This window comes from Gopherus evgoodei, chromosome 4 (genome assembly GCF_007399415.2).
Source record: "Gopherus evgoodei ecotype Sinaloan lineage chromosome 4, rGopEvg1_v1.p, whole genome shotgun sequence".
Lineage (NCBI taxonomy): Eukaryota > Metazoa > Chordata > Testudines > Testudinidae > Gopherus > Gopherus evgoodei.
Genome location: NC_044325.1, coordinates 52,890,358 through 52,903,849, shown reverse-complemented (window position 1 = coordinate 52,903,849; position 13,492 = coordinate 52,890,358). Strand labels below are relative to the sequence as shown.

Sequence of the window (13,492 nt, the reverse complement as noted above, 5' to 3'; positions counted from 1 at the left end):
CTATACACGCTATTATTACCCCCCTAAATTTAATGCCCCCCTCAACCAGGATGGAGTATTGGACCCTGGAATTGGTAATTTCTGTTCATGGCTTTCACACCGGTTCCTATACAATCCGTCTTTATTCAACAGGCGCCAGCTCTCCACTCTATGCTAAGGGCAGGTGCGATTTCTCTTCATTAGAAAAGAGGTCTCCAAGGTGAGAGCCAGGACGGCTTACAGCGGGTCAGCTCTTCTCTTAAGGAGGTGAAATAAACAAATCTCCTGTAATGAAATGAACAGAGCCGCGCACCCCAGCGGTGGTTCAGCACCGCCAAGCACCTTGCCCTGCTCAGCTCCCTGTCTCCGCCCCGACCAGGGGTCGGGGCGTGGCCAGGCGGGGAGCACTGAAGCTCCGCCCCCTCTGGACCTGCCTCCGAGTGCGGCGACGCGCCACGTCGCCCGGCTGGTGCGGACGCAGAGGTGGGCGGGGCTGGCCGTGAAGATGGCGGCCGGTATCCGGGAGAAGCAGACAGGTGAGGCGCTCTCCCTTCTAGCCTCTGCCGGCACCCGGAGGCTCGGCTTGTGGCTGTAGCCTTTCCCGCCCGGCGGCGCGAGCAGGGGACTTGCGGCCCCCGGCCGGGCGGCAGCAAGGGGGCGTGCAGCGGCCGGCGGCTGTGGCCGTGGCCGTGGCTGGGGGAGCGGGGGATTCACACACCTCTCCCGCGGGCAAAGGGGTGGCAGCGTGGGCCTGTCACAAGCGGGGCCCGCCCCCTGGTCCAGGCATTAATTGTTTGTAATTAGGGCTGTGAAGCCTGGCGCCCTCCTATGTAACGCTGGCTTGGGGGGGCCTCGCCCGACCTCGGCCAGGGACCCCAGCCACCGCCCCTCTGCTGTCCGCCGCCGCCTCTGTTCCTGTTACCCCAACGCACCACGGAGCTCGGCCCGCCCCTGATCCTCTGTCCCAAGGGTGGCCCCGACTCTGCCGCGGATTGGAGCTCCCCTAGGTCGTACTGTGAGTTCCCAGCGAGTACGGTGGCTGGAAGTGATTAAGAATGGGTTTTCCTGGACTGTTAATGCGACAGAAGAAGACTATACTGCAGAGACTTTTCTGAAATGTAAATAAAATCACAGAGAGCCATGGGCAGCAAAATCACCAGGCTTTGGCATTGCTGTTGCAGACTAAGTAGACTAGTGAATGGATGAGATGGCATAAATTATGGGAAAGAAGGTGGTTGGTAGGTTACCTTTGCTGTCTTCTGGAAACAGTTTCTCTTTGACCGGAGCAGACATAAAATATGGTTTGACATCAGAAGAACACATCTTTCTTACATGAATTTGCTGTTAGGATTAAACAAAGGACATAGGAGGCATATGAGTCCTGGAGAGTCACGGAGGTAGAAAACATGAGTCTTAAAACTAGGATGAACATTAGTGGGAACTACTATTGATAATAAGGCTAATTAATCAATCTTTTCTTAGACGTTAATGTCTCTGCGATGTGCTTCTTCTGCACTTTTGCATTTTCTTTTTTTCTGGTCTTAATTCATCAACAAGACTTTTTAGTCAATTTTCATTCTGTAACTTCTCAAAACTGAGCAGCAGTAATAACTCTGAAGTTTCAATTATCTGTTGTCGTTTAACCATATATATAAATGAGGGAAAATCAAATGAGTAATCCATCTTTGTAGAGCCTTGAGCCATCTGTTGGAACGTACTGTTAGAACGGGTAGCATGTTTCATCATAATCCTGTTTATTTCTTTTCCTTGCTAGTGATTTCACCAAAACCTTGGTTCATCTTCTGGCCATCTCTCATCTTGACAATTGCAATAATTGCTTTTCAGGTATCCTGGACTCCCATTGGTGCCCTGCGAGTTTATTCAACATATTGTTTCTAAAATCATCTTCCTCATTTTCTATGCTAACCATCTCAAACTACTTACTGTAGCCTATACAGGAATTCAAGATCTCCTTCAGTACTTGTTATTCCCTTTCTGTGCCTTAATCTCTTCTCCTGTTTTATCCCTTCAACCAGTACCTACTCTAGCGTAGTTTGATATTCTTTAATTTCCTTAAACTACAAGCAATTCCATCCTTCGATGTTGCTTTATTTAGTTGTCATCTTTGATCCTTTCTGCTGTACCACCTCCTCCTCCTCCCGCATTTTTCCTCATTACTCATTTCAGTCGATGTCACTAAATTCCATGTTTTCTTCTGCTCTGGACACAATCCATGAATATTCATTAATTTATTGTAAAAATCCAGGGCAACTAAAAAGATACAGCAGAGTACAGAGTACACTTTATGAACTTTGACTGATGTAATCTTCATCTCCCAGTATCCTCACCTATTGTTTCTCAATGTGGTTAGTCTTAATTTAGATTTTAGACTCCTCAGAGAAGTTATCTGTAACTTATTTAAAGGGCCCTACTAAATTCAGGTCCAATCTGGTCAATATCACAGCTATAGGATTTGGAAATTAGTCAATTTCATGTTTTCAGATGTTTACATCTGAAACTTCTTGGTATTGTGTGCAGGTTCTGACCTGAAAGGGACATTGCAGAGCTGTTGTAGGGAGAGTCACAGGGTTGCCACTCACTTCTGCGCTGCTTTCAGAGCTGGGGTCTGAAGGCAGCACCCCTGGAACTTTCTGCAGCCACAGGAGGTTCCTGGAGGTGGGTCTTATTGTCCCCATGCTGCTGGGAGCACCTTAGCCGGGGGCTCCTAGCTGATGGTCCTGGCCAGGCTGAGGAGGGACAGGACTTATTCTTCCCCTGCATGGCCACTCACGGGGAGAGATCAGACCCACCTCTGAGTACCTCCCCTGACTTCAGGGCGCTCCTAGCAGTACAGGGGAGACCAGATCCACATCCAGCAACCTTCTGTGGCTGCAGGAAGCTGAGGTAATAATGTTTAATTTAATCTTTATTTTTCTGTCCACACACTGGGGCTCCACCAGAAGTGGTAAAAAGAGTGCCTCTGCCCATATAATCTTCAGCATTCTTTTGGTATTGTCAGATTTATTTTAGTATACCCTTGTTGGAATGACACATCACATATTAAAATTTGATTTGTTGCTTGAGTCAGAAATTAAGAATTTTTCAATACATAAATGTATTTTAATTCTAAACTTCAGTAATTTATGAATATCTTCTTTCCTTGGGCCATCCAATCTTCTGTCTTCTAAAATCCACTCTCAGTATTTAACTTGCTCATCTCCTGTAGAGTGAATTCCAGACAGCATGCTGTGTGAAATATTTCCTTTTTATTAGCTCTAAATTTACCTGCCATTTCTACTTTTTCTTTAAAGGCGCACACATTCCAGTGTGCTCCCACTTTTCAATACGGCAGTGCCCACCATCTGTGAATTACTGTAGTCTGCCTTGATTATCTTAAGAAACTTTTTGGCCCTTATGTTTGGGGTTCTTCCTGCTATGTGAAATACTAGAAAGGTAACTTTCCTTGTTAAGATGGAAACTTGCTAAGAGATGGGGGAAGCCATAGATCTAATGAACAGAGCTGAGTTGTATTCTGGCAGCTGTTCTAATTAACAACATTCTCATGAGGCTACAATTTGTCCGACTGATAGGACGAAGAGATTCTGTCTTCAGTTTTAAAAACTTTTTTCATTTTATCAGCAATAGTTAGTTGAACTTGATAAGTCAAGAACAATAGATCTCAACATGAATTTAACTCAAAGATTATATGGCTAGTGATGGGATACTTGATGGAGAGGTCTATGAGTTACTACAGAGAATTCTTTTCCAGGTGTCTGGCTGGTCAGTCTTGTCCATATGCTCTGGTTCTAACTGATTGCTATAGTTGGGGTCGGGAAGGAAATTTCCCCCAGTCAAATTGGCAGAAACCCTGGGTTTGGGTTTTGTTTTTTTTTTTTTTTGCCACCTTCTGCAGCATGGGGATGGGTCACTTCCAGGTTTAAATTAGTGTAAATGGTGGGTTCTTTGTAAGTGGGAGTCTTTAAATCATGATTTGAGGACTCAGTAACTCAGCCGGAAGTGGGTGGGTGAGGTTCTGTGGCCTGTAATGTGCAAGAGGTCATACTAGATGATCATGATGGTCCCTTCTGACCTTAAAGTCTATGGAAAAAAAAATAAAAATTGTAAAGTCTTGCTTTGGACCTTTGGCAAAAAACAGTACTGAATTAAATTAGAAAAGAATCTTTTGTCTTTGTAAACATATTTGGTCTCAAAGGTTATCAAGGAAAAAAGTAAAACTAGCATAGTAGTAATTGGATGTTTTTATTGCACTATTTTTCAGTGGCCTTGAAGCGTATGTTGAATTTTAATCTTCCTCCTATTAAAAACAGCACAGGAGAACCTGTATGGAAGGTAAGAGAAACTATTTGACTTATTCTAAAAGGCATCCTTATAGCATGTCCAAAATTTAGATTATCAGATTTTAACTAATTGGAGGTAAAAATTAGCAACTGCTAGGTAAACATCAGACCAAGTGTTTATGATATAAAAGTTTATTAGAGAATGTTTAAATAAAAATGATACAGAGAGTTCAAAGCGTCAGTTGTTGGTCATTGGGGGCAACATACAGAGTATAGGGGGACGCTGGTATGTGGGAATTGGTTAGCACATAACATATACAGTCTGCAAGGTCCCCCAATGCGGGGTGTATGGTGGGTAGGATCAAGAAGCAGTAGGGAAGCAGTGAGGGTACATCGCTCATACAGTGGGTTACACGCAGTCATGGGTATAAGTAAGTGGGCCGGGTAATGGGGACAGGATGACCCTCGCATGGTGGAATCTAGGTCAAGTAACCTGCCATTTCTGACAATTTGTCAGGCTTTGAGAAAATTAACGTTTTATAGGCACTTTATCTTTCTATTGGGCTTATGCTTTTTTAATTATTAAAATAGTTTAATTTCTTTACATTTGAAAACAAACTGTAGTATTAGCGCAAAAGAGTAGAATTGGGGGTGAGGTAGTAACAAATCATAGAAAGTGTATATGTTTCCTTTAAAAAAGTTTTAATCTAGACACTTGGTTGTACACAGTTTGATTACTTTCACCAATTATCTTATGAAAATTTGTCATGAAAAAGTTACCTTTTTCAGGCCAAGTTTTCAGTGACATACATACATCCTAATTATGACGTGATATATTTAGCCATTGTGCATAGGAAATACTGAACAACTGTAGCAGACAGTGTAATTCTGTTTAAATAATGCCTAGCCCTTTCTCCTTTGTGTTGTTGATAGTGTTTGTGCTGTTCTTGTACTTAAATTCTTTTACTCTTTAAGGGTTTTTATCCTATGTATTATTCATATCGAGAATTGCACATTTTGGTTGATAGAAAAGATACATGTTTAAAAGTACAGCATCTTTAGGAAGCAATGCCTAACTGAAGTTCTAGGAAAACCTATTAGTTTCTTCTCAGGTTCTCACTTAAAATATATAAGTGGAGGAAACTTAGGACCTATTGGGATCCAGTGACAAAGACTCATTTGTGACATGTGGGCAAGCACTGGCAAAAATTCAAAATTAAATAGGTAGAAATGGGAAAGAGGAATTCAAAGGAAGAAACTGAATTTTTGAAGTAGTACATCTAGGGCAAACGGAGCCCAAAATTCCTTCATTGCTATTTTTTCAATATGGCATTCTGGAATAATTTTAATTCCCCCCAAATGATATTTTCCTTCTCTTCTTCCACTCAGGCCTGTACCATCAGTTCTCTTTTTCAGGTCAGAGGAGTTGACCTTTTTGTGATACTTTTGCACTTCACAGTAATTACTTTTCTGGGGGTAGAGCTTCCTGTTTGACTGACATGAAGCACTGATTCTGGCAAGATTTCTCCATCTTTCTTTTTTGCTGCTCATTTGTTCTTTTTCTTCTTTATTGTCTCTTAGTAAACAGTAATGATAGGAATGGAAGAACTTAAAACATTTAATAAAATTTTCATATTAAGAAATATTTTAACATTTTCATCCTATGCTTTATAGGTTCTCATTTATGACAGATTTGGCCAAGATATCATCTCTCCTTTGCTGTCAGTGAAAGAGCTGAGAGACATGGGCATCACCTTGCATCTGTGAGTACTTTGTGCATGCATTTGTTAGTTATATCTGTTTACTTATACTTCAAACCATGTATCTACAACTCCAGTTGTTTATATTCTGAAAAATCACATACAAAGTCTTCTGAATCAGTACACAAGATACAAAGGCGCTTTTAAAAAATTTAATTGAAGATTCTGTTCTTACTCCTGCCCAAAATCCAGTAGGAGTATTGTGGCTAAAGGATGGGTAAAGTTATCAAACTAGTCAGAAGAATTTCCTACACAGTGGAAGATGGAGAGACTCCCTCTCCAATAAATAAATTAAAATAAAATAACCTAGTCTTCTTCTTGAAGTATTTATCCACCTTGATCCCACTGTGAGTTTGCATGTTCATAAGAGAGGATTTTTTTGTCAAGGGCATGTTGAGGATGTATGTGTATCCTATGTGCCCTTGCATTTCCTTCTGGCCCCCATAAAGGGCTGAGTAGGCCCAACCCACCTCTCAGTTCCTTCTTATCCTTCAGAGAGACAGAACTTAGCAATATCCGCTTGCTACCCTGGAGCTCTCAACTGTTAATTTAGGGTTAGTGTTCATCTAGCAAGTAATTTTTTTTATTTTTGAAATAATTGACAGGTGTGTGTGTGTGTGTGTGTGGTGACATTGCTGAAATCAAACTTCATAAGACATAGAGGAATTCTAGAAAATTGGATGTGCAGGAGGTCATACTAAACATTTTATTTTCTGATGTTCATAGTGTTGAGTGAATAGGAAGAGAAGCAACAGTAACTGGAAAGTCAACTTAGTTTTGATTTTCCCTTAGGCTTTTGCATTCTGATCGAGATCCTATTCCAGATGTTCCAGCAGTATACTTTGTAATGCCAACAGAAGAAAATATTGACAGAATGTGCCAGGTAACTACTTTGCACACTTAATGTTTGAAATAGTAGTCCATATCTAATTCATGTGAGTTTATGAATGCACCTTTTCCCAAATTTTAACATACTGCATGTATTAATCTATATTTGCCACAAAAAGGAATTCTCATATAAAAATATTTCTGTATCCAAACTGTAATTTGTGAAGCCGATGTTTCCCAGACCTTTAAGAAAGAGCAATAGTCGAGAGGGGGAATGTAGCTGTGGGAAGAGGATGATTTGAAAATAGGCGTCCCTGCTGGTTATGCTCTGTGGTGCAATCTGTATTTGGGTAGAATAGTAGAGACGTGCATTGTTGAATAGCTTAAGTTTCATTTCCTTGCTTTTGATGTTTTGTGTTAAGTATGTTGTGTCCAGTGTTGGAATTATTATGTATGAATATTAATACAGGGCACCACCAGACATTATTACCACATACATTCCTTTAAGTCCAAAGGCCAGATGATAGTTGTGTGATTGCTTTAAATGTACCTAAAAAAAACCCCTAAAAAATATGCAATGTACTACATCCAATACAATAACACACATCTGTAAGGATCTGATCAATTATACTCACAGATGGACCAGACCAGAGAATAGTCCTTTCATCCTGATTTGTCCCAGCATGATCGGAGTAGTTTTGATAAAGAACCTTCAAATTCCTGGCTCTTTATACACTTCAGCTAACTTGCTAGCTTGAGCAAAAACCTGTTTGAAGCAGTTTATCATTGGTGCTGTCCTTCCTCCAAAGCCTTCCTTTCTTATCTCCTCCCCTTCCTTGCTTTCCTGCAGAACAATGGGAATGTGCTTGCTTCTTTTAAGACAGTTTGTCTTGTTACTGCAGCCTTTTGTTTTATTAATTACTTTTTGAACCATGCATTCTTCACACATTACATTCTGGTCTTATAACTTCTTATTCTCACCATCTTCCTTTATTTGATTATTAGGGCCTTTTCCTACATACCAGCAAATATATTATTTTCTTAACTAAACTTAAGATAACTTTACTTCTTTAATTTCCTAACTATCCCTGCATCTATGCAATACAATGTTTTTATGTATCAAAACTCCTCTAAGCACACCAGAATAATTTAATTTCAATGATTACTAGAACACTAGGTAATAAAAATTCTCAGATTTTTAAGTAGTAGCTTCATTTTTAGCAAGATGCTCTTTAGTACCTGTTGAAAGAAAAAGCTATTAATTTTTGCTTTCAGGATCTTCGAAATCAGCTTTATGAATCATATTATTTAAATTTTATTTCTGCTATTTCAAGAAGTAAACTGGAAGATATTGCAAATGCTGCCTTAGGGGCTAGTGCAGTAACACAAGTAGCAAAGGTAAGAAATTTCTGAAGGCTATGATATTAAAGGACCTTCGCTTTTTAAAAAAAAATGCATTTTTTAATGTTTCACAAAGCATTTAGGATTAAAATAGTAATGAAATAGAAATGTTCCTGTCATTTGGGCTGACCTAATACCATATATCCTTTTAGCTTCATTTTTCTGCTCCCAAAGTGACATAAATAACTTGATTGTAATCTTTGCTGGAAATAGAGAATGTTCAACTGGAATGGACAGACAATTTATGCACAAATTATTTTTAAAATTATCTGCTAAATTATAAAAAAGAAGGAAACTAAGAGGGAAGATTGACGTGCAGCAGATATATCAAAGTTGTGTATTTCTGAATAACTCTTTTCATATTTCAGATCACATTATTCACTTTCTCTCCTTATTTTTATAGTTTTCAATTGGGGAGAGAGGAGCAGTTACAAATTCTTAATTCAACTCAAACAAGAACTACTAGTTAAATTTTAATACACACATCCTCAGTTTGTGTAAATTGGTATATCTACATTGGCTTCAGTGCTCAATCATCTGTTTCCTCCCTTTTATGCATTACCTAGATATTTGTATTTTCCATTATTATTTTTCTGAACATAGGAATAAACAAAAAGTGTTATACAGCAAGCTCATGATAGGTTTAGGGTTATTTATTTATGAAATTATTTCATCATTTTGTGAAATGCATCCGACGAAGTGGGTATTCACCCATAAAAGCTCATGCTCCAATACGTCTGTTAGTCTATAAGGTGCCACAGGACTCCTTGCTGCTTTTGTGAAGATGAACATCTTTCAGTGCAACCAGATTTAGTACTAAGCACCTCAACAAAAGGAAAAACCAAATTTTTATAGCTTTTATTAGTAGATTAGTGCCCTAGAAACATTTAATATTTGTTTATTCTTAATAGTTCTGAACAGCACCCTCTAAGATATTTCAGCTGTAGTTGTATCTTTATTTGAATGTCAGGCCTTATAAATTATGCTGTAATTATTATAGATAGAAATCTGGTATTGTTCAGTTTCAGATTAAAGCTGTAACAAGTCATGAATGTACGTTTAAGACAAGACAGCTTCACACTTTATTCTTAGCATCTTGTAATGATTGTTGTCATTAAGGCTAAGATTTTTTCACGGATATTTCTGTGACTTGTCCCTGACTTTTACTAAAAATATCTGTAACAAAATGGGGAGCCTGGGCAGCTATGCGTGGCTGGGAGCTTCAAGGGCCCCCACTACTTGTGGGGGCTTGGAGCTCCAGGGTCCCCCTCTGCTGGGGGCTTTGAGCTGCGGTGGCCCACAACTGTGGGGGTTCCCCCTGCCACCAGCAGCTGCCAGGAGCTCTGGGACCGCCCCCCCCCCAGATCCCAGGGTGGCTGCGAGTGGCGGGGGGGTCAGTGGCAGGGGATCCTGCAGCTCTGGCTCAAATCATGGCGGTCTTTGGAAGTCATGGATTCCGTGGATTCCATGACTAAATTTCAGCCTTAGTCATAAGAACTGCCATTCTGAGTCAGACCAATGGTCCATCTAGCCCAGTATCTAGTCTTCGATAGTAACCACTATCAGAATTTCAGAGGAGTGTACAGAACAGGGCAGTTGGAGTGATCCACCTCTGTCTTCCTCTCCTTGCTTGTCAAAGATTTAGTGCAATTCCAAGCATTGAGTTGCATCCCTGGCCATCTTGGCTAATAGCCCTTGGTGGAGCTAAACTCCATTAAGCTATCTAATTCTTTTTTTGTCCCTTAATTTGTAGGTCTTTGATCAGTATCTCAATTTCATTACTTTGGAAGATGATATGTTTGTATTGTGTAATCAAAATAAGGAGCTCATCTCTTATCGTGGTAGGTAAAATTTCATTTGTATAACGTTTGTTACCATTAAGTAGCTAAAATTTAAGCTTACTCTGAAATCAAAACAATATCTAATAATAATCTTAAATACGTTCTGTTCTGTAACTGAGGATTTCCGATTTAACAGATAGATAAATCTAAAATCTGTATCTATTTTAAGGCCAAGAGAGATCTCTTTGATAAGTTAATCTGACTTCACAAGAATTAACTAGAAGTGGGATTCAAAACTATTCAAATACATGTTAATAGGATCTTAAATCCAGCAAGTTCCCTCTGTGCTGAGCCCTGTCGTGTCCTCTTCTCCCCTCCCTTTCCCCCCTGCCGCTCTGTGGAAATGGGGTAAAGGACCAGGGGGAGGAGGGAGCAGCTCCAAGGTAGAGGGCAGGAGAGGGAGGGACAGCTGAACTTCCTGGCAATTGATAGCAGCTGCTCAGGGAACTTTAGGGGAGCTGATAAAGGGGTTGTCCATTCCACCTGGTTCCAAGCCCCCACCAGGTAGCTCCAACAGGCTGCTGTTCCTGCAAGCAGTGGACAAAGCAGGTAGCTGCCAAATAATATTATAAGGGAGGATTGCACAACTTTAAATAAGCACTACTTAAGGCCACCGCTTCCCGCAGCTCCCATTGGCCGGGAACAGCGAATCGTGGCCACTGGGAGCTGCAAGCAGACGTACCTGCGAACGCTCAGGTAAACAAAGCATCTCACAGCACACTAGGGGCTTTCCCTGAACGAGCTGTGAACCAAGTTTGGGAACCCCTGAAATAGAGTAAACTAACTTCACAATCTTTTCCTGCCCCACCGAAAAAGAAAAAGAAAATGTACACCTAACCAGCTTAGGTTTGTTGTGTCAAATGATGATTGTTACCACAGTGTCCTAAATAAACAGAAGTTGGTAGCCAGGCTTATCTAATAGACTGTTTATGTTAGAAGCAGAAATATTAGTTAAAGATAAAATGTGTTACTGCTACAGTAGAGCAGCTATAGGGAAGGTTTGTGTGTGTGTATCTTCCTATCTATATTATAAAATACTTTGGAATTACCCCGGATCAGAAAATTGGCATGCAGATTGTCATTGATAGCAAAATGTTTTTTAAACCATTAATGGAGTAATTATTATATGTGTTACAGACAATTGAGTTTGGAACTTTCTTACTATATAAAATAACATATATTGTAATATTTGTACAGATACAGAATTTGTATTCTGTAGATAGCACAGTGTCTTCCACCTTGGGAAACTGGTTTCCAAGTGGACATTAGTCCAAAATCACCACACACATTGTCTTGATTCTCTGTCTTCACCCATAGCTGCATAGTAATAGGGTCTGGTCAGAGTTGACATGTATTGTAAGAGAAGAGGAGGAAGATTGTACAACATTGATTTTGATCTAACCAGTAAAATGAATTTCTTCGTTTTTCCATTATTTGTGTCTTTAAAAAATTAATTGAGAGCAGGAGTGGAAGCATTAAGTGAGGCCTTCATCACAGCTTTCTTACTTGGTCACTTCTTCAGTGTTGATGACTAAGAGTCACTGTTCAGCTCCTGTAGGAGATTTCCTCACTGAGAGTGTTGTGTATTGTAAATATTGCTTTAGAATGTAACGTCACTTTTTTTTGCTCTATTTTACAATGTTTTAGCCATTAACAGACCAGATATAACGGACACTGAAATGGAGGCCATTATGGACACTGTAGTTGACAGTCTCTTCTGCTTTTTTGTTACACTTGGTAAGTTTACAAGTTCCAGTATATTTCTCAGTGCGCTGTTCCTTTTAAGAGATCTGCATTTTCTATTACATATTGTAAGTCTCTAAACTTTCACATATGCAGTCTGAGAGAGGAAGTAGGGTCAATGCAAGACTCCTGGATTCTGTTTGATATGAAAGCTTTGGCCAGTCACTCGACTTGTGTATTGCTCTGAAAACACTGTTGAATAGGCAGTAATTCCGACCTTTTATAAGAACGGAGTCTAGTGTCTGAAAAATTGTGTTTTGAGATTCTTGGATGAAAGGTGCAGTAGGAGAGGAAGTGCACGGTGTTAGTTTAATATTTTTTACTGAAACTGGATATTATTTGAACTCAATCTCATAATTGACAACAACCTTTACCTTATTATTTTGGTCATTTCCTACACAGTGTTTGCGATTGTAAAGGTTATAGAAAAGGCTTTCCTAGCCTACTGTAGATTTTTTTAAACTATTTCTAAACCTCTGTTTGTCATAGTCATGACATCTGTGACACAAACTATGAGCTTTAAGGCAGGCTTTTCAAAAGTGCTTATTGTTGGTATAAATCTGCTCCTGTTTAAGTCATCGGTAAAAATACCCATACTTCAATGGTTCGTGCTGGAAACTGCTTAATTAGGAACAGAGCTGGGCGAATGCTGAACAATTTTGAAATTCCAACCCTTAATATTTTTCATAAAAGTTCATGGTCAGTAGCACCATAACTAGCTTGGTCATGGAGTGTTTTTAATTTTATGAAAATATTAATTAAATATTTTAAATAATTCATGTTGTAAAATAAAGAATATGTTGTTTCATGATGTCTCCTTTTCGTGTGATACAATTACTGTCATTTTTTGCCACGACAAACAACCAATCTTGATGACAACTAACAAAATAAAATCTCTCTTATTCTGAGATTTTGAGAGATTGGCAGGGTTTTTTGCTGATAAACAGAAGTTTTGTTAAATAGCATACAAGATATTATCAGTGTTGTCTGAGACCAATGCAGGTTCGAGTAAGGATTTGATTGAGTGAGGAAAATCAAAACGTGACAGATTGTAATTCAGAACCAAGTGGCTGTTTATTAATGGGGAATGAGTTGCAACTTGGGCTGGGGAGGAGCACTTTTACCAACTAACAATACTATCAGAACAAGAATATACACACAACTTGAAACAGTTTATTTACATTCAACAACTTAAAACCAAACGATCTGTGATCAGCTGCTTACTAAAATCCAGAACGGATACACAAAACTAAGTAAACTGTGCGCACATTTACTGAATATTGTCAAGTACAACAATTAACCACAATAGGAATTAATACAACAATTTAACTTTCATATACTATATACACATCTTGGTATCAAGTAAGGGAGGGAAAAAAGGAAAGGGCTAAACAAACAGAGTATTTACAGCACACTCCAGGCGCAGCTGACCAGCAGTACAGACACCAAGGGCATGACGAATTGGTGGGAAAATAATCTGAAAAAGAAAGCAAATCAACGCGACCCGAACCGGCTAAAGCTGGAGAAGACCCTGGCTGAAAGGGTGATCAGGCCTTCCAGCTAGCCCGCGGATACTCTTGCAGATTTTGGCACGAGACATAGTTTTATTCGAGGGCTCTCTTACTCGTGTCAGCGTCTGATT

General features: G+C 39.7%; 1 protein-coding gene across 1 annotated transcript in view; it reads left to right on the top strand.

Annotated features, from left to right (window-relative positions):
• The first annotated feature begins 484 nt into the window (after positions 1-484).
• Positions 485-13,492, top strand: part of SCFD1 (sec1 family domain containing 1) — a 168,483-nt gene continuing 155,475 nt past the window's right edge. The window contains exons 1-7 of the mRNA XM_030559349.1: positions 485-515; positions 4,259-4,329; positions 5,952-6,040; positions 6,830-6,920; positions 8,141-8,263; positions 10,020-10,107; positions 11,755-11,844. Coding sequence (XP_030415209.1) covers positions 485-515; positions 4,259-4,329; positions 5,952-6,040; positions 6,830-6,920; positions 8,141-8,263; positions 10,020-10,107; positions 11,755-11,844 — 583 coding nt within the window. The remainder of the gene's footprint in view (positions 516-4,258; positions 4,330-5,951; positions 6,041-6,829; positions 6,921-8,140; positions 8,264-10,019; positions 10,108-11,754; positions 11,845-13,492) is intronic.